This window comes from Acipenser ruthenus, chromosome 4, assembly GCF_902713425.1.
Source record: "Acipenser ruthenus chromosome 4, fAciRut3.2 maternal haplotype, whole genome shotgun sequence".
Lineage (NCBI taxonomy): Eukaryota > Metazoa > Chordata > Actinopteri > Acipenseriformes > Acipenseridae > Acipenser > Acipenser ruthenus.
This window is the reverse complement of record NC_081192.1, coordinates 6,520,832-6,542,500: the sequence shown is the minus strand read 5'-3', so window position 1 is coordinate 6,542,500 and position 21,669 is coordinate 6,520,832. Positions and strand designations below refer to the sequence as shown.

At 41.2% G+C, this 21,669-nt stretch overlaps 1 protein-coding gene across 1 annotated transcript in view; it reads right to left on the bottom strand.

The window, feature by feature from the left end:
* The window catches only part of LOC117400726 (probable serine carboxypeptidase CPVL), a 35,350-nt gene that overhangs the window by 1,711 nt on the left and 11,970 nt on the right, over positions 1–21,669 (bottom strand). Inside the window, exons 8-9 of the mRNA XM_034920715.2 lie at positions 20,308–20,481; positions 3,464–3,646 (exon numbers count right to left, since the gene is read on the bottom strand). Coding sequence (XP_034776606.2) covers positions 3,464–3,646; positions 20,308–20,481 — 357 coding nt within the window. The remainder of the gene's footprint in view (positions 1–3,463; positions 3,647–20,307; positions 20,482–21,669) is intronic.

Here is a 21,669-nt window from a genome sequence, read left to right as displayed (position 1 = left end):
GTCCACAGTATGTGTCACATCTACATTTTTTAATACACATGATCTAGAGAATAGCTTATCAATTTGTGATTAAACATGTCATTGCTTTATCTTATTCTGTACTATTCTTTTTTTTTTTTTTTTTTTAATAATAATTTAGTCGTTGCCAATTAGTTTTTATTATTTTCTCCCCAATTTGAAATGCCCAATTATTTTTTAGGCTCAGCTCACCGCCACCACCCCTGCGCTTACTCGGGAGGGGCGAAGATGAACACACGCTGTCCTCTGAAGCGTGTGCCGTCAGCCGCCCGCTTCTTTACACACTGCGAACTCACCGTGCAGCTGCCTCAGAGCTACAGCGTCGGAGGACAACACAGCTCTGGGCAGCTTACAGGCAAGCCCGCAGGCGCCCAGCCAGACTACAGGGGTCGCTGCTGCGCGGTGAGCCAAGGACACCCTGGCCGACCTAACCCTCCCTCCCCCCGGGCGACACTCGGCCAATTGAGCGCCGCCCCCTGGGAGCTCCCGTCCACGGTGGGCTGTGGAATAGCCTGGACTCGAACCGGCGACGTCCAGGCTATAGAGCGCATCCTGCACTCTAGCGAGTGCTTTTACTGGATGCGCCACTCGGGAGCCCCCATTCTGTACTATTCTGAACATACTGCTGACATACATCACTGTCGTCATCATTTTCATCATACTGATAACTAAATGTTTTCATTTAAAGCCATGGTGAGGGATGCATGTTACTGACATGATTTTCCCATTAAGTTATAGAATCACAGTAGTTTACAGCACCGTTTATCAACTGTTGCATGCGTGCAATATATTCTTGCAACATACAGGCAATTGCAGTTTTTATATTTTTATTCACATGTATTGTACATAAATATGTTTTGAACAGGGTTTTCAATAGCTCATCTGGGTTTTGCCATGAAAATGCACTCAACTAGAAATATGTCATTGGTTACTAACTCCTTCATGGGCTTTAGCATTTCATTGCATTGTCTCTCTGCCATTTTGGTGTGGTGTGAACAGGGTTATGAATATATAAAGAAAAGGAACCAACCAAACCATTAGATGACAGCAGATGTTTGGTCCAGTGGTTAAAGAAAAGGGCTTGTAACCAGGAAGTCCCCTGCTAAAATCCTGGCTCAGCCACTGATTCACTGTGTGACTCTGAGCAAGTCACTTAACATCCTTGTGCTCCGTCTTTCATGTGAGACTTTGTTGGAAGTCACTCTGCAGCTGATGCATAGTTCACACACCCTAGTCTCTAAGTCGCCTTGGATAAAGGCATCTGCCAAAATAAACAAAAAATGTTGTTTTGCTGACATGGCATTTTCATGGCAGATCCCTTATATGCAATGAAAATAACTTAGTGAAAACTTTATGCCATGTGATTAATACAATATCAAAACAATAATATTATGTCAAACATATTGCAGGAATATGTTCAACACAGCAGTGGCAGCAGTACTGAACAAGGCTGGAGTGGTAAGTAATATGTTCTGGTATAAAGCCTTCAGCTTGTTAAGTAACACTTTTCACTGTAGATGAGGCATAACCAATGGAATTCATCTGAACAATTACAGTACAGTCAAAATAAAAAGTTTGCTCCTTGGAGTTTAAGAGATTATTGAAAAGCACTCTACTGTATGTGGGGGCTGTAATGAATTAACAAAGTGTCTCTGTGTTTTCTATTCTCTTACTCCACATTACAGCATGTTGTACAGATTTGCAGGCCTGCCTTCAAAGTGGATTTACAAGGAGGTCATTCAGTCATTTTTAACAGAGCTTCCTGTCAACATCTGGATAGTCTGACACCATCCTACTGTCCAATGCTTTCACATCTTTTTTTTTTTCATTCCAGCTCTGCTTCCATTTTAAAAACATCTGTAGCGGAATCAGAATTATTTCAGATGTGTTCTAACAAACCCAATGGCTATGTTTACAACAACTGTTGGCACCCCTGTGGAACTTTCTTTTTCTCGATTTTTATATGTCATTGTACTATACCTTTATAGAAATACATGTTCTAAACATGGAATGCCTGGAGTGTGTAGGCCAGTGCTAGTTTGGTTCAATGGGACAAATTCCAGGGACAAATTGAAGAATCATGTTCTCACTGAGACAAACACTTCCTCGTCTTCTGTAATCTTGTGTTATGAAATTCTTATCGCACAACTGTAGAACAAATAACACAAGGACCAATGAAACTCCATCCAAAAAATACATAAATAAATACAAATGGCCGACCAGGAAAGGGCGTAACTACACCAGTGCTTCCCCACGGTTCTGAAAAGTAAATTCTAAGGAATTTCACAACAGACTTCTCTGAATAAATCTCAAAACAGATGACTCTGTCTATAATGTATTTTATTTCTGATATATACAGTGCTAACTCTATTTTGTGTTGTAAATATAGCCATACATGCCAACAGTCCCTATATGGTTGGGACAGTCCCGATAGGGTACACAATAGGGTACACAAAGTGTTTGTTTATTCACCATATCTGAAAACCAAAGCTTATTACACATGACTGGATTTATTCCAAAAGGAATAAATCCAGTCCACTGGTTTCAATTTCCCTTTGATAAACCTATTAGCCTACTACTTAAAAACCCTTTCGCTGGTTTCAATTTCCCTTTGATAACCCTATTAGCCTACTACTTAAAAACCCTTTCGCTGGTTTCATAGGCCTAACTGGACTACTAACATCAAGATCAACAACAAAAATGGCAATCCCACAATCAACCATACATGCTAGATGTTTAATGCATTACATCCTAGATATTGAATCGATCCAAAATGCAGACGGATGACAGAGCCAAGCATCCACATGCTGTTTTGTTTTTTTTTGTTTTTTAAATCATATATATTTACCTGAATATTTCTCAAAATCTGGAAATGTTTGACATCCCACAGTAGATTTACTTGAGGCTTGCGATTGTAGTGAAAAAATTAAGCTGACAAATGGTTTTTGGATTCAAAAACACTTTACATACAAGAAAGGTATACCTCCAATACAATCATAGAAGCATGAGATTTAAACTGACTTTGGACAAGGCCTCAGTACAGTTCAGTGCATATGTTTGTATTAGAAAGCACGGATATCCATGGAGTCAATTTGAAAGAGATGAAAAGACTGATAAAACTTTACAATGTTTGACATTTACACCTTTGTAAACAATTATTGACTCCACTCCCATTTGTCTTACTTCGGCTGCACGGTGAGTCTGCAGAGTGTAAAGAAGCGGGCGGCTGATGGCACACACAGGGGTGGTAGCGGTGAGCTGAGCCTAAAAATAATTGGCCATTCCAAACTGGGAGAAAATAATAAAAAAATAATTGTAAAAAAAAATGTAAAACTTATAATTAATAACATAATTAATACCTCATGCAGAAAGTCATCACTACACGATGAAGAAACCCTACGACAAATGCATATCAAAGTGTTACAGAGGGGACTGCAGCCCTTACCTGATAGAACTCGCCCACCTGGCAAACATAGCCAGCAACTTCAGAGTTGTCAGGATTGACCTTCCAGAAGAATCTGTCAGCCTTCTTATATTCTTCCACTTTGGACCAAGGGACTGTTGGCAGAAACCTCTCTGTGAGCGGGACGGCTACTATAACATCAAGCTGTCCGCTGTAAATAAGCACCTGATATAGAGGCAAAGAGAGATCAAATTAACAGTCAGTGTGTCACCACAAACGAAAGCTTCTGGGGCTGGCTGTAGCATCTAGTCTGTAATCTGCATTTTGCGGTACGTGGTTGAAAAGCCTACGTTGCATTTTATCAGCATTTTTAGAAGCAGCGTCCCTCCCTTTAATCCAAAAAAACATATCGGAAGTTGTGCCGCATCCTGAAATAGAATAGCACAGATCTAAAAAAAAAAAAATAATAATAAGTATTTGAAAGTTTATATCTAAAAAAAAACAAACAAACAAACATTTTGGTTCATTTTAAAGTAACAATTAAATGAATGGTGACACGTAAACAGGCATCAGCATTTCTAAAACTGCCTCTCGCTATTTCATTTAAAATGGGATGCATAAGTATACACTTAAACCAGTATAAATGAAATCATCAAATACATTCCATTTATTTTAAATGCTGTGTCATGGGGATTGGTCCTAAACGAGTGAACTGATTATAGAGGTAATTGCCAGGTGACAAGTCAGGAGAGGGCTGTAAAGTTATCACACAAGTCATCACTACTACAGATAAAGTGCACACTCTGCTGTAGGTCAGGAAGATGTGGCTCATACAATGCAAGGACGGAGAACTGTTAACTATTTTGACTGCTGTGACTATGGTGATATCGGCGACTGACAGAAAACTCACCGTAAAGGAGAGATGCGTTGAAACTTCAAAAGCTGTTTGTTATTGTTATTCATTAAGTGTTTCTCTTGGTGCAAGTTATATGTGCTAGATCTAATTAATTAATTCCATCTATCTAACCTGTCATGCATTTCAATTCACTATGTAGATTTCATATGTGGAAAAAATAAATAAATTAAAAAAAACACACGTTATAGCAAATCTAAGGGATGGAAACGGCTATACCATGTATTTCTTTCAAAACTGCAAATGTGAGTTCCATATAATGGAAGTGCATGACAGGTAGGACTTATTTATAGAATTGTTGAATTAGCTATAACTACTTTAAAAGGACATTTTGATCTTCAAATAAACTATGTAATGCAGTCAAATAATGTTTAAACAGTGAAAACGAATACAATGTAAAGAACTGCTTTTGTTTATATGTTATAAGAAACAACAATTAAAGCACAGCAGAACTGAAACAGCATAGTATTTGCTGAACCTCTACAGGCGTTTTATTGTACAATATGGAAACAATTAAACCATTTGCAATGCTGGGATACAGGACTGAAACACTGCACTGTACTAGAACATACAACCGTGACTGAATCTGATTAATCATGATCTTAATCCAGAACACACACACAAACACACACATTGTAGGGTTCATCATAGACACAGCCAATTCATCTACGCCAAATTTATATCAGGTGTGTAAACTGTTAACCTTTTAATAATGACTAAACTTGAAGTTTATTACTGTCCGATGTGCATATGTATGTCATGCATAGGGCATCATATTTATGAAGGTTTTCAGATGTTGAATTTAAAGCTACCAAGTACAACATTACATAATTAATGTGCTTATTAATCTGTATAGTTAAAACATGCTTCGACAAGATTCTTGGGCCACAAAGCACAGGCGACCAGCTAGCAAGAGGTCTTCTACAAATGGGTGCTGCATGAAACTGGTCTCTGTCTTATGAATATAATTTAAGAATCTTCTTAACTTAGTAACTCTGTAGGTGTTTGATGTTATATTTACTTAAATAAATAAATAAATAAATAAATAAATAAATAAATCTCTCTATCCAGGACTGCGTTCCACTAACTCGTTATCCCAGACAAATCAAACAAAGGCTAATAATTGCACGCACCACACATAATGTACCATACACAATGAACAAAGAGAAATACCATCTAGCAATTAGTAACAGTCACAACTAACACCAAGAGCTGTAAACTGTTAAAAGTATAATGGGGGGGAAAAAACAAAAATAACACAATTTGAAAAAGTTAATCCACTTTTTAATTTAGATCTAAAGTGATACAGCATTAGCCAAAACACTGATCTTCTATGTTTGTGTAAAATTGTAAATCATTGTGCAGCTTGAGGTAAGAAGGTTAACAGTACTACACATTTTAATAAATTCCTAACACATGAATATACACGATGGTAGTTCATAAAGATCTCATAGAACTAGTTTATTTATTTTATTTTTTCATTTAGTAGTCGCCAATTAGTTTTTTTTGTTGTTTTCTCCCCAATTTAATAGCGTCCAATTATTTTTGTTTAGCTCAGCTCACCGCTACCACCCCGCGCTGACTCGGGAGCGGCAAAGACGAGCACACGCCGTCAGCCGACCGCTTTTTTCACACTGCCTCACCATACAGCCACCCAGAGCTACAGCATGGGAGGATAACGTAGCTCTGGGCAGCTTACAGGCAAGCCTGCAGGTGCCTGGCCAGACTACAGGGGTCGCTGGTACGCAGTGAGCCGAGAACACCCTGGCCGACCTAATCCTCCCTTCCCCTGGGCGGCGCTCAGCCAATTGTGCACCGCCCCGAGAACTCCCGTCCTTGGTCAGCAAAGGAATAGCTTGGACTCAAACCGACGACGTCCAGACTATAGGGCGCATCCTGCACACTACATGAGTGTTTTTACTGGATGCGCCACTCGGGAGCCCCCAGAACTAGTTTATTTTAAGCAACGTTAGGTACTATAGGAAGAAGTTCTCTATCATTTTCACAACAGGGAGAGTGAAACTCCTGCCACATAAGAAAGTTTTCAAACGAGAAGAGGCCATTCTGCCCATCTTGCTCGTTTGGTTGTAAGTAGCTTATTGATCCCAGAATCTCATCAAGCAGCTTCAACAACATTACTGGGGAGTTGGTTCCAGACAATTCTCTGTATATCACTGCACTGCGGCTCATTCATGTTGAAATTCTTAACAGACAACACTGCTCCTTTCCCAGGGATCCAGTGACCCTAATCTTTGACATTCTGTGGTTTCCTGTTTGTGGAAATGGTTGGCAGCAGCCCTTGCTATTCCAATCCGCCGTGCAGGCCCAGCCGACAGACATACCTCGCTGCTTTCCCTTGCTCTTATGTTGACTGATTATTATCACTTGAAAGAGACTTTGATACAGATGCTAAAATATAGTTAGTAATACATCTGGAAGGAAGTACAGGTTAGAAAAATATGTTCTACTATTACATCTTCATAATCGGCTTAGGAAATTCTCTTTATAAAAAAAGTAGTTCAGTGATTTTACCTTGAGGCGATTGCTGTGTTTTGTACGCCCTCGGATATTCAAATTGTTTTTACTAAAATCAGTTGTGCCAGGCCTTCTTGCTTATAAATTCAAATGAAAGTACAGTCTGTCCTGATAGGTGTTTTTTATATCGAAGTACTTTGGCCAGTTTTCAATAATCAGACAAATAGCTGCATCAGGTCATTTCTACAAATGTTTTGCCCACAACACTTCACTCAAAACACATACTGGATAATGTGACGTTCATTGGCATGTATCGCAGGCAAGACATAGACTAATTGTTCTGAAGAGCAACTTGGTATTTCTTCTTCCTGTTTAGAAATCATTTTCTGTTCATTCCTGACATTCTGGTGATTTTATAACACTCTGAAATTTAATCCACCCTTGTGCCCTTAATAGAGCTTTCAGAATCCTGTCTAAAGTCCTGTAGAGTATAACCATTAAACTGCCCCTAGTGGATGCAAGAAATAAAACCAGTAGGGAATACCACAGTAGTTCCCAAACTGTGGTCCGAGCAATGACATTCTATGTATATTTCTTTCTATTAATAGCGAAAAGCAGGAGTTGGCGGCAGCTGTTACTGTAGAAAAATAAAGTCTAGCAAGGCAGTACTGATGGACTGTCAATCAAAGCAGAAATTCACAAATCAGAGCTAACAGATTGCCTACCTGTAGGCGGGATGTAGAGCGAGAGCTCTGACAATAGGGCAGTGTTAAGGTCAAAGTTTGTTCAGGATTAATAAAATTACAATATGTCGAATCCGCTACCAAAGAATACGTTTTGCAAAGTATAAAGAACAAAAAAGGCAGCTACAGGAGTTTGAATGCATTTGTACCGTGGTGCTGGAACAGGGTTTTTCTATGGTAGAACCGTTTTCATACAAAAAATTCAATTGATGCCTATGATGAATATGTTTTTGTGACTAATTAGCTATTAACATTTAAAATATTGAGTACTTTGACATATCTTTCAATAGTAACTAAATCAAGTTATTAATCAAACTCAAATTATTATTATTATTATTTATTTCTTAGCAGACACCCTTATCCAGGGCGACTTACAATTGCTACAAGATATCACATTATTTTTTACATACAATTACCCATTTATACAGTTGGGTTTTTACTGGAGCAATCTAGGTAAAGTACCTTGCTCAAGGGTACAGCAGCAGTGTCCCCCATCTGGGATTGAACCCACGACTCTCCGGTCAAGAGTCCAGAGCCCTAACCACTACTTCACACTGCTGCCCAAATCTTGTTACATACCAATAATTACTGGTTCGTTCACAATCGTCTTAAAATAATGCTAGAATGTGTTTTGTTGGAAAATAATAATAATAATAATAATAATAATAATAATAATAATAATAATAATAATAATACTAAAAACGTTTTTTGACTGATTCAGATTTTGTTGCAGATGGATTTATTTTCAGAAGTTTTCTTTTGGTTAAGTGGCGCAGCTGCGCTCTGCAATTTTTTTTTTTTTGGGGGGGTGGGGGGTGTTGCAAGTTGTATTTGGTTGTACATAGGAGTGTAACTCATGCAAGGCTGTCGTTTTCTTCTGCATTGTGCGCATATGTCTTTTTTGTGCATGACAGTTCAGCGTGAGAGGTAACGGCTGGACTGAGGATTTAAGAGTTATGTTTTTACCTGTTCAGGTATTTATGAATGGGAATAATAAGAGACATGCACTTCTTTCTTGTTTGATGACCAAGAAAAATAACTGCATTTCTAAAACGTTCAAGTATACAAAAGGTATCTAATTTAAAGGTTTGATAAAAATGTCTGTTTAGTTTTTGCAATTTATTTTATTTACTAAAATTAAAGTGTTTCAAAAATTATTTTCACTCGGTGCATATTCTATGTGATTTCCATCTTTCACAATATTTATTCAAATGAATAAAGGACAGTTTAGTTTAGGTTTATTTATAATGTTACAGGTTTAAACATAGAAAATGTTTTTAATTTGACATTTTCCCAAAGAGTGCTAATAGTGGGCTACAGTGCCTAATGCAGCTGAACAGGTGGCCCTCGAGTAAAAAAAAGTTTGGGAACCCCTGTCTTAAAATAGGCTTCTAATAATAATAATAATAATATGGAAAGAATGATATTTGTGGGAGAGGAAATAAATATAAGCTCACACCTATACTAATACGAATACTAAGACTAATCCCACTTTGGAATAACTAGCTGCAGGAATGTTATGTTTCGTGGTCTTTTAAAATATTATAGCCATTTAAGAATATACATGTGCAATATAAATTGAATACAGACCATTTCACACACTACCTTTTTGATTTCTGAAGCACAAAACCAAAAAGGAAAATACTTTGCAATTGAGAGGCAAAAAGCAAGCAATGCTCCTTGTTCATTTGGGGCCTCAGCTGTAGACAGACACCTGCATGCATTTAAAGAACAGCTAAATTAGTGATGCATTACAACAGGCTACCATGATAATTAAAAGTAGCCTCAAGTTTCATTTGGTCTGCTCTGCTAAAAGAGCAAGCCATGGGCCTCTTCTATAATCACAACAGACTCAGATTCAATTTAATGAGCTGCAGACTGAAAATGAACAGGGGCTCTAGCGTTACACATGTTAAAGTTCCCCCACTGCAAACCACATGGGAGCGATTATCCCTGCAGAGAGCAATATAGCCACTTCCTGAGCTTTTGGGCAAAGTGACATTGGATGTTCAGATTAAGCTTCATTAGTGAAAAAGGGATGTTCTTGTGCTGTTTATGGAGCAGTAATTAATACATGTTAATAGTGATCTATCTGTTAGCCCAGTAAACCGAGTAAGATTAAAGCCACTGCAATACATACATACACACATATATACAGCAGATCTCGTGATGTAGCATCAAATTAAACAAAACACAGGAACAAATCAAGAGTTTTAACAAAACATTAGAAACCCCCAAACTCTTCAAAATAAAACAGAACACCACACCCAAGCTACAGCTATCACGGTGCTTTCCACTCTCTTTGCTCCCCCACTCTCTCCACTCCAAGCACTCAACTACACAACCCACAAACATTCATCCTGTGTTCTCTTTTATATGGTGTGGCCAGGGGTAGATTGACAATTAATTATTCAATTCCCACCTGGCACCATTCCACACTTTTCCAACCATACTTCAAATCACTCAATTAAACAATTAAACACAATTTCCGTCACCACACACATGCACCAATGTGCAGAGCCTCTGCACACATCCTCCCCCTACAATATTATATATATATATATATATATATATATATATATATATATATATATATATATATATACACACACACACACACACATACATACATATACATACACACACACGTAGAACAATGCTTAATGCTAATACTAACAATAATAACAGCGGCAGATACAGGGTATTCCCATTAGCAAGATCTTAATGCAAGAAATAACTGTTTAACACAGGAAATTTGCTCTGGCTCTGCCAAGAAGGAAATGTTTAATGCCGTGGGAAGTTCTGCCCATTCTGCGGACAATAAATATAAACTCCACATTTCCATAATGTGATAAGTAACATGCTGTTTAACTATACATGTTAAATCATACTGTTGCTTGCTGAGCCAAAACCCCTTACTGAACATACGTTGGACTATAATAAAATGAACTTGAATTGAGAGCCAGGCCCAACTGGTTTGTTCTTTCACAATGGCTGACAATGATTGGCAAGTTAAAATATATGTTTAGTGATTTGCCAGTGATACCACTATATGTGTACCTCAAATAAGATACTTAGAACAAAGTGATACAGTTAAACATGGTATTGCCTCCACATGCCCTCCGTTCACATTGACACAAACACACACCTACTGTCTCGTCTTTACAATAAAACAAAACCACAAGTTTAACCAATAAAATCAGAGCAATGGTATACATTGGACCGGGCTAACTGCAATGCTGCCTTTCCACTTAGTGACTGAAAAACAAGATGAACACAATCTTTTCTAAAGAAACAACACTACAGAAAAAAACATCAATGTTGAACAATAATTGAACCTTGTAAGCTTTGGTGTTTGGCATAAGTAACATAACAAACAATTACTGCATTATGCTTTGTAAATGTTGGGCTGCTTTTTATATTTCATGTAATCTAGTATCTGAGCCATGGTTGAGTAGCTTAGCTTTCATACTGCACTTTATATATAATAAAATAAATAAATAAAAAAAAACGCATGTGGCTTTTACTGTAGCCTAAATACTAATACACGATTATTCTAGATATGATTGTACCACAGAATTTATATTAAACCATTAATATTTCCTTCTAAAATAAATACATGGCAGACTATTACTAAATTAATTATACAGAAAACCACTCATAATTTATACATGTACAAACACACTTTGCTTAAACTTTTGATTGAATTGGAGGCTGGCCAAGTAAAAGCTGTAGTCGAAGCCTTGTGTCCATAATGTTTACTCTTGTGAAACACTAAAACAACCACAGGAAAAGCCTTACTTGTTTGATGTCGCTCAGAGAGGAAGTGCTTTTTGCTAAACAAGGTTAAATAATTTCAAGCCTGGGGGAAATTCATTTTCCTGTGCTGTAAGTAGGGCCATGTCAAACTTTTGGGTTAAAAGGTGCGTCTGTGTGTGGAGATTGTGCACTGTGGCAGGATACCCCACCCAGTATGTATTTTGTGTTTGATGTTGTATGTATTGTGTTATTGTTGGTGTATGTATAGGTGCACAGGTGATTTAAAATGTATACAGTCAAACCTGTATTAACAGAACACTCAAGGGACAGTCTAATAGTGATCTCTTAACACAGGTGGTCTCTTAAAAGAGGGCCCATAACTTAGGAATTTTCTATTTGTCTCTGACATGCTTTCCTGTAATTATGTATGTCTTACATACATTGTAAAAGCCAGAAGATGTAATATGAACAAAAGGAAGTGTGTAATTTAATAACATTCATTTAGATAATGCATTTACAAAAGAAATTATTTTGTGAAAGTAATGAATGCTTGCCTGTCTCAGGTCACACAAAATGTTTTAAATCCTTTGCAAATTTCAATGCCTGTGTCTGCCTTTCAGGTACATGTTGATTCATTGCATTCTGAAACCAATGCCAGCATAAGCATAAGATATTTTTTGATTACCGCGCACATTGTTTTCATACTCTTATAAGTATGGATTGAATTTTTCTGTGTTTATGTTCCTTTTAATGGTTTGCCTTTAAGTCTTAAGCTGCTACATCCTAATTATGAGAACATTCTGTTGAATTAGTGGCAACACAACACGAAACTGACACATTGGAAGCTACCTAGTTCCCAGGCAAGTGCGAGAACGAAATGCAAGTTAAAGTAGCATCTGGGGGAAGTGATTAATGTCATTGCTTGCTCTTGTGTTTGAATAATGAAGAAGGTGAAACAGAATCAGCAAGTCAATCAAGACATCAAGGTAAAAAGAAGCAACTTTGTTTAGTAATTAACAGTTTAATTAAGATATTGAATCAGCTCAAAACATGGTCATGTGAACAAAAATAAAAACCTAAAACTTCAAGCCCTAGTTCTTTCCATTTCAAAATGCTGTATCTGCGTCTTTCTAGCAACACATTTTTCAGCAGTTTTTCTGGCACTTTACAAGTTTAATAACTTTAATTCTGTCATCTAAGGAGGACCTTTTGTTTCTCCACATTTTCTTTCTTCCTTTACAAGAGAGCGCTGTTGTTTTATTGATTACGGATAAAAGGCCGCTAAAATGGTTTCCGTATTCCTTTGAATTTAGGACGTACCATTCAAAACCACATTTTACTTATAACAATAGCCCTGTGTAAGGGTGCTTAATACAGGCTTGAGTCAGTTGCTGGGTAAGAGAATTGTGGTCGCTGGTCGCGTTAGACAGATGGTCGGTTAATACAGTTAAATAAAAGCACAAATATCATTGGGAGGAATTCAAAGTGGTCACTAAATAAAGGCGGTCGCATGAGCAGGTTTGACTGTATTTGTATTTAGGCACAGAGATTGCACAATCACTTCACCTACAGAGTAAAGGTTATATTTGTATGTGAGCACGGGGGATTTCACAAAATAGTTCACGTGCTGGGATTCAAGTGAATGATTAGTTAGTAATTGAATCCTGGCTCAGCTGTATAAATAGATGCACTAATCACTCACTCGGGGTTGGGTGTACAGTGAGGAGGTACAGGAGAGGGAGAGGAGAAAAAAAAAGAAAGCAATTGCTACTCGTGCTGCTTCAATACCAGCATGATACTGGTTTGGTTGAGTGTTTGTTTTGTTTTGCTTGTTCAGTGCTTGTTCTGTTTTGTTAAACCTTTTATTTTTTCAATCACTATTTACAATAAACAGACGCAACAGCACATTTACTCACAGTACTGTTGTCATTACTTCCTGGCCTGACATCACCACCAGCCAGCCTGTTCACATGCACCCAGGGCACAAAACACATGTGAAGAAAAGCTGGGTGTAATGGGTCAGAGTGTAAAGATTAAACGTCGATGGCATGCTAAGGAAGCATACATAATTGCAAATGTAATACAGTATATTCCTGAGCATTAACAGTTGCCAATTTAAAATATGACCAGAGTACAGTTTAAAAAAATGAACTAAAAATTAAAAGTAATAAACTAAATAGGAATTGACGCCTACTCTTCATTTCCAATGGACATGATCATATCTCAGGATCTAACTGACCTAGAGCCTTGAGGTTTCTTAAGAGAAGTTCATCTATAACTTTATAAGAACGTTTACAAACAAGAGGAGGCCATTCTGCCCATCTTGCTCGTTTGGTTGTCAGTAGCTTATTGATCCCAGAATCTCATCAAGCAGCTTCTTGAAGGATCCCAGGATGTCAGCTTCAACAACATTACTGGGGAGTTGGTACCAGACCCTCACAATTCTCTGTGTAAAAAAGTGCGTCCTATTTTCTGTTCTGAATGCCCCTTTATCTAATCTCCATTTGTGACCCCTGGTCCTTGTTTATTTTTTCAGGTCAAAAAAGTCCCCTGGGTCGACATTGTCAGTACCTTTTAGGATTTTTAATGCTTGAATCAGATCACTGCGTAGTCTTCTTTGTTCAGGACTGAACAGATTCAATTCTTTTAGCCTGTCTGCATACGACATGCCTTTTAAACCCAGGATAATTCTGGTTGCTCTTTGCACTCTTTATAGAGCAGCAATATCCTTTTTGTAACAAGGTGACCAGATACACTCACATACATCAACTCAAACTCAGAAGCAGAAACATAATTTCTATATTATACTTCTAGTCATGCATGCATTTATAAAAATTACAAAACTGAATGTGAAATGTGTAGAAATTAGTCCAGATGTGCATTGGTTGCATTTTTCTAAAACAAATCAAAACAAAAATTTGATCCATTTCCTGCTTGTTTGTTAAATGACCAGTTCAAAACAGCATACTTTGTATTGGCAGTGTGTGATGAAGAGCGAATTAATCAGAATCAACAATCTCCCTCTCGACCTGTGAGGGCACTGTACAACAGGAACTGCGGGCTTCGTACTGAATGGTTGGGCAGTTCATTCCAGGGACAGTCGGAAGCCGGCCATTCAGGAAGAGGGCTGCGTTACGGTACCTGGAGTCATCGCCCTAGTACGATGAGCGAAGTTTCAGTCATGAATTGGAGGAGACGTGATTGAACGAGCTATCGGAGGGGGCGGGGCTTAGGGTACTTTGGGAGGGCCGTGACGCCGTAATCGGTTCCTTTGTTGTGGTTAATGGGAGGAGACAAGGACGGAACCTTGAATGAAGTGTGGGTCCATTGATAAAACACTTGGTTCCATTGATAAAACGGTTGTGTTTGTTTTGCCAGACGACTGATACGAAGCCGGGAGCTGCAGCGAGAAGCCAGCCCGGACCTGAACACACAAGAGCACCAACACTCAGAGCACCGAACCTGCACCAGAGCACACAGTCTGTAGACGTGTTGTTTGTGACTGTGTTACATGTTTTGTGTTTGAATTATTATTTCGGGACTGCAACCCCTTTGTTTTTGTCGCTGGCAATACCCATTGCTGGGTAGAGACAGCTTTATTATTTAAAAACCTCGTCAAGGAAATTAAAGAACCTGACCTGTGAACTTTGTGTTTGTCCTTGGTCTGAAGCACCTTGAATCACCTGTACACCGGAGCACTACAAACCACTTTGCCACAAGTGGTGTCAGAATCGGGAGCATGGACATAGCTGCATTAACCATGCTGCTACAGGCACTGGAGCACAGATGGGAGACAGAGGATAGGCAGAGGGAGGAGAGATACACAGCGCTGATCGAGAGGGTCGGTCTTGGAAACGCACCCCAAACACCAGCAATATCCGTGATGGCGCCTCCTGAAGCTCGGGCGCAAAAGATGACGGCGGAGGATGACCCAGAGGCGTACCTGGTTGCCTTCGAGCGGTTGGCCACCACCGCGTTTTGGTGGTCGCGCAAAAACTTTGTGACCATATGGTGCACTGGCTCAACCCTGCAGAAAAGAAGGGTCAGCAAATGGGAGAAGTCATCGTCCTGGAACAGTTCTGCCATGTGGTCGGCGCCGAGACCCAGGGATGGATACGGCGCCACAATCCGACCACCCTGGAGGCCGCTGTCAAACTTGCGGACGATTATGAGGACTCCCTGGTCTCCGTAAAGACAGGACTACTGACCCCTCTCATCGCGCCAATCACCCGCGGATCAGTGCCCTCGTCTCTCCAGCTGGGAACCAGACCTCCCAGATCACCAACCTCAATGGGCTGGCCCACCTCCTTACCATGGAGACAGCGGTTGGCCCCCAGCTGGGGTAGATTTACTGCCTCCGACCCGCTGCAGTATCAGCAGCGGGACAGACAGCTAACCCCAGTGCCTTCTGCCCCGATTGTCTGTTTAAGATGCCATGAGCCTGGACACATCGCCCGCTTGTGCCCCACAGCAATGGAGTGCAACGTGGCGACATGTTATCTGGCATCTGAAGCAGGTAAGGAACGGGGAAATGGTCGGGAGGGGCCTGTATTATTGATGTGGTGGTTGGTAATGTGAGTACCCATGCTTTAGTGGACTCAGGGTGTGCACAGACCTTAATTCAAACGTCTCTCTTAGGAGGTATGTCGTGGCAGCCACAAGGCAAGGTGGCGATCTTCTGTATCCATGGAGACATGGCGACATATCCCACCCTAAAAGCATACGTGTCGATAGGACCGACACAGTGCCACCTCACAATGGGGGTGGTGGAAAGGAAGCCGCACCCCATAATTCTGGGCCAGGACTGACCACAGTATTGGCAATTACTCCAAAAGGCAGTCCCGACCGCACACGTAAACGTGGCAGACAGAGCAGGGGAAACGATTGGTGATATTTTTCCCCTGCAAGCCAACCTGTTTAATTCTCTTTTTCGTCCTAGGAAAACAAAGAAAGAAAGACGGATCTAAAAATGGGAAGGTGCATCTCTGAAACGAGGCTGGGGACTGGTGGGAGAGAGCGCGGATGGTATCAAACGCCACTCAAAGGGAGTCGGTACGCAGTGTGACCGAGAGGGCGAGGTTACTGGGCCATCCAGGGCAGATGTTACTCCGGCCCCTCTCAATGTACCGGACATGTGGGGTTCAAGCGTGGACCAAGTGTGGGACAAGAAAAACGACCCCACACTGGTGCACGCTTGGGGACAGGTCCGGTCTACTGAAGGTAAGGATGTTGAAGGCGCTGGGGCTGGTATATCCGCACTTCATTATCAAGGGGCAATTACTGTATAGGGTAAACCCTGCCACGGGCACAGGACAGCCTGTAACACAATTGATGGTTCCCCCGTCGTGTCGGCCCGAGGTCATGAGGCTGGCGCATGACATCCCCTTTGCAGGACACTTGGGAGCCGACAAGACGAGGGAACGCATATTGGCTCGATTTTATTGGGTAGGGCTTCATATGAAGTGTCGAAATATGTAGCCACATGCCCAGACTGCCAGCGAGTAGCGCCGGGTCGAGTGCGCCCCGCTCCTTTGGTCCCACTGCCAATTATTTCCACTCCCTTTGAGCGCATTGCAATGGACATAGTCGGCCCTTTGCTACCTTCTGACGCTGGGTATACGCATATATTAGTAGTGGTGGATTATGCAACGCGATACCCGGAGGCAGTTCCATTGAGGTCCACTAGTGCCGCTGCAATAGCCAAAGAACTAGTACAGATTATGTCGAGAGTAGGGATCCCCAAAGAAATACTGACTGACCATGGGACTAACTTTCTGTCTCGAACACTACAGCAGGTGTATAAAATGTTAAAAATACGTCCCATCTGGACATCTGTTTATCATCCACAGTCGGACGGTTTGGTGGAATGTTTTAATCAAACATTAAAGCAGATGCTGAGACGATTTGTGAATCAAGAGCAAAAACATTGGGCATCGCTTCTCCCCTACCTCCTTTTTGCAGTGAGAGAGGTGCCGCAGAGTTCAACAGGGTTCTCCCCCTTTGTGCTCCTGTACGGCCGACAGCCTCGCGGTATCCTCGATCTGTTGAGAGAGGGGTGGAAAGAGCATAAAGGCTCGTCCAAAAGCATAGTGCAGCATGTGCTCCTACTCCGTGATCGCCTGGATTTGGTCGGTCGTTTGGCCCAGGACAATCTAAAATCTGCTCAGCACCGGCAACAGCAGCATTACAACCAAAATGCACGAATTCTGACCTTTCGGCCAGGAGACAAGGTAATGCTGCTTCTTCCCACGTCGGAATCCAAGCTATATGCTAAATGGCAGGGGCCATATGAGGTGATTCGGGCTATAGGGAAAGTGAATTATGAAATTCGGCAGCCCGATTGCCGTAATGAACGGTAAATTTACCATATCAATTTATTAAAGCCCTGGCAGGCAAGGGAGGCCTTATTTATAGCCCCAGGCGAGGTAGAGGATGATTTTGGACCCTGTATAGAGGCCCCTAGCGTACAGAACATTCTGATGGGGGAACAGTTACTCCCAGATCAGCAGAGAGATCTGTGCAGGTTAATTGAGGAGTTCAGGGATGTTTTTTCTGATGTGCCCGGCAGAACTAATCTCGTTGAATATGACATTATCTCTCCACCAGGTGTCACGGTTCGGGAGAGACCTTACCGGATCCCGGAAAGTCGGCGAAGTGGCGTTCGCAAAGAGGTGAGGGCGATGCTCTAACTTGGGGTGACTGAGCCTTCCAGGAGCGAGTGGTGCAGTCCGATTGTGATAGTCACCAAAAAGGACGGCACCAACCGCTTCTGCGTTGATTTCCGCAAGGTAAACGCTATTGCCAAGTTCGATGCATATCCCATGCCTCGGGTCGACGAGCTTCTAGACAGACTGGGAATGGCGAGGTTCATTTCGACTTTGGACCTGACAAAGGGATACTGGCAGATCCCATTAACCCGCAGATCACGTGAGAAAACTGCATTTTCTACCCCTGATGGTCTGTTTCATTTCACAACCATGCTGTTTGGGTTACATGGTGCGCCCGCTGCCTTTCAGAGACTAATGGACCAGGTTTTACGCCCACATCATGAATATGCAGCGTATATTGATGATGTGGTGATTTACAGCTCCACCTGGCGGGAGCATTTGGCTGGGGTTGCAGCCGTCTTGCAGTCTCTGAGGGTAGCCCGGCTGACAGCTAACTTGGGTAAATGTGCATTTGCCAAAGAAGAAACCCAATATTTAGGATTTGTTATGGGACATGGGCAGGTGAAACCCGTCGCCACCAAAGTCCAGGCTTTGATGGACGCGGCAATCCCGAAAACCAAGTCCCAGGTGAGGTCTCTCTTGGGGTTGGCTGGTTATTACCGCCGATTCATCCCCGAGTACACCACAGTGGTAAACCCTCTAGTGAACCTCACTAAAAAGAGCGCACCAAATTTAATTAAATGGACAGGGGAATGTCAGGGGGCCTTTGATACCATTAAGCAACGACTCTGCCGAGCCCCCGTCCTGATCACACCAGATTTTGATAAGGAATTCCTCCTCCACACCGACGCTTCGGATGTTGGTCTGGGGGCGGTCTTGTCCCAGCAGGTCGACGGAGTAAACCCCATCCTCTACATAAGCAAGAAAATGCTCCTTCGGGAGGGCAACTACTCCGTCACAGAAAAGGAATGTCTGGCCATTAAATGGGTCACTCAGACCTTACGCTACTACCTCTTGGGTCATTCATTCAATCTCGTCACTGACCACGCCCCACTCCGATGGTTAAGCACGATGAAGTATAGCATCGCCTGGATAACTTGGTGGTATCTGGCGCTGCAATCCTTCATGTATTTCATGACACACCATACAGGGAAAGATCATCAAAATGCGGATTACTTTTCCCGGGAGGGGGGTGTAATGGGTAAGGTAGATTCAGCCGAGTGTTCCTTCGGCTCCACTCTGAGTGGTGGGATATGTGACGAAGAGCGAATGAATACGAATCAACAATCTCCCTCTCGACCGGTGAGGGCACTGTACAACAGGAACTGCGGCCTTCGTACTGAATGGTTGGGCAGTTCATTCCAGGGACAGTCGGAAGCCGGCCATTCAGGAAGAGGGCGGCGTTACGGTACCTGGAGCCATCGCCCTAGTACGATGAGCGAAGTTTCAGTCATGAATTGGAGGAGACGTGATTGAACTAGCTATCGGAGGGGGCGGGGCTTAGGGTACTTTAGGGGGACGTGACGCCGTAATCGGTTCCTTTGTTGTTGTTAATGGGAGGAGACAAAGACGGAACTTTGAATGAAGTGTGGGTCCATTGATAAAACACGGTTCCACTGATAAAACGGTTGTGTTTGTTTTGCCAGACGGCTGATACGAAGCCGGGAGCTGCAGCGAGAAGGAAACTAAATTTGTTTATTTAGCAGATGCCTTTATCCAAGGTGACTCACAGAGACTAGGGTGTGTGAACTATGCAACAGCTGCAGAGTCACTTACAATTACGTCTCACCCGAAAGACGGAGCACAAGGAGGTTAAGTGACTTGCTCAGGGTCACACAATGAGTCAGTGGCTGAGGTAGGATTTGAACCGAGAAGCCAGCTCGGACCTGAACGCACAAGAGCACCAGCACTCAGAGCACCACAACTGCACCAGAGCACACAGTCTGGAGACGTGTTGTATTTGACTGTATTACGTGTTTTGTGTTTGAATTACTATTTCGGGACTGCAACCCTTTTGTTTTTGTCGCTGGCAATACCCATTGCTGGGTAGAGCCAGCTTTATGATTTAAAAACCTTGTCAAGGAAATTAAAGAACCTGACCTGTGAACTTTGTGTTTGTCCTTTGTCTGGAGCACCTTGAATCACCTGTACACCGGAGCACTACAAACCACTTTGCCACACAGTGTTACACAACCTTGAATCCAATTACTGAATTTGTCATCTACTGTCATCATAAATAGAGCGTGGTTTGTTTCTGGCACGTGGAATACCATTAAAGCAAATACGAGTACAGTGGAAGCATCTGTCTGTAGTGTCAGCAGCACTTACCCTGTAATTATCCATCAGTACTGCTAACCACGGTTTGATTGTCTTCATCACATCCTCAAGCAAGTGCTTTTCCACTTCAGACCCGTCATGGAAAGTCAGGTTACCCACGTGAATAGACTTCCTCACTTCTGACAGTGATAAAAACTTGCCAAAGTATGACTGATCTACAGGCTCCTGTGAAAAGAGATAAATCAATCAAAAAGTTTCTCTGAAGTTTCCAATCTTTTCTTACAGGTAAGTGACATGTGTCCATAACTGTTTCAAATTTAAAACCAACATGACCCGCTAGTGTTTGACCTTGGGCAGGATCAATGAAACCCATTTCTGCCACAGCGTAATTCTGTGCTTTATGTATTTTTTCAAAGGAATGCACTCTCTCTTTAGTTATTAAATTAGAATATTAAATAAAAATAAAAAAATACAGAGTCCAGTTAATGAAAAACAGAACACCTCAAATACGTACCAGAAACCATGTTTTTTCCTCTTATAGAATATGTGTATAATCTTCATGCTAAGTATTTTTTAATATGCCAGTTACTGTACCTCAATATACTACCAGCAACAATTACAAAACTGAAATGACTTCCACAAGAGCCCTGCTGGAAACGGGCAGGAATTTAACTGGTGGTGTAAAAAAAGGAACGGCTTTTTATTTTATTTTATTCCATTACACATATACCCACCTTAATATTTAGAAGTAAAAAAAGCAAGCCTGCTTTTTAAAGGCTTAGAAGAAGAATTTTTCAACTTTCCCAGACTGGGATTTTAATTTGAATGGGAAAATGTTCAGTTAAAATTGACTCTGGTATAAAGTATGCAGAGTGTAAAACATTCAGATTTTCTTGTCCATCTGCACACTGTGTATAACAGACTGGGTGTTCAGTCAGAGGCAGTAAACAGGTTAAAGGCAATGTGGTTAATCTTTCTGTCAGCAATGTGCCTTCAAACCTATGTTTAGTACTGCGCACCGCTTTCTCTCGGCAGCGATACCTACTGTATGCCTGTAAAGATTGTTCATTGAAATATGCAGTACATGTAAAAACATGATTATCTACTGTATGTATGTAGCCTTTTTCAATTCTATTTTAATGTTGCTCAACAGAACCCACGTACAAGCTTAGGGTTATGTTTAGCAACATCTACCATTGCTTTACCATAATTATGTTACAGTTACTGCTGGGGCAATGATGCAAAGAAGGCTGGTGAGCTGCTGTTCATCATCCCGACTGAAAGGTGGTGGTACAGTATCTTTACAAGGTGCATCCCAGCAAAGTCACCATTCACATTTGAACCAGAATACTAGGAGGTTTGGAAACATAATCTGAAATACTTAATTTATTTTAATTGACACTTTTTATATAA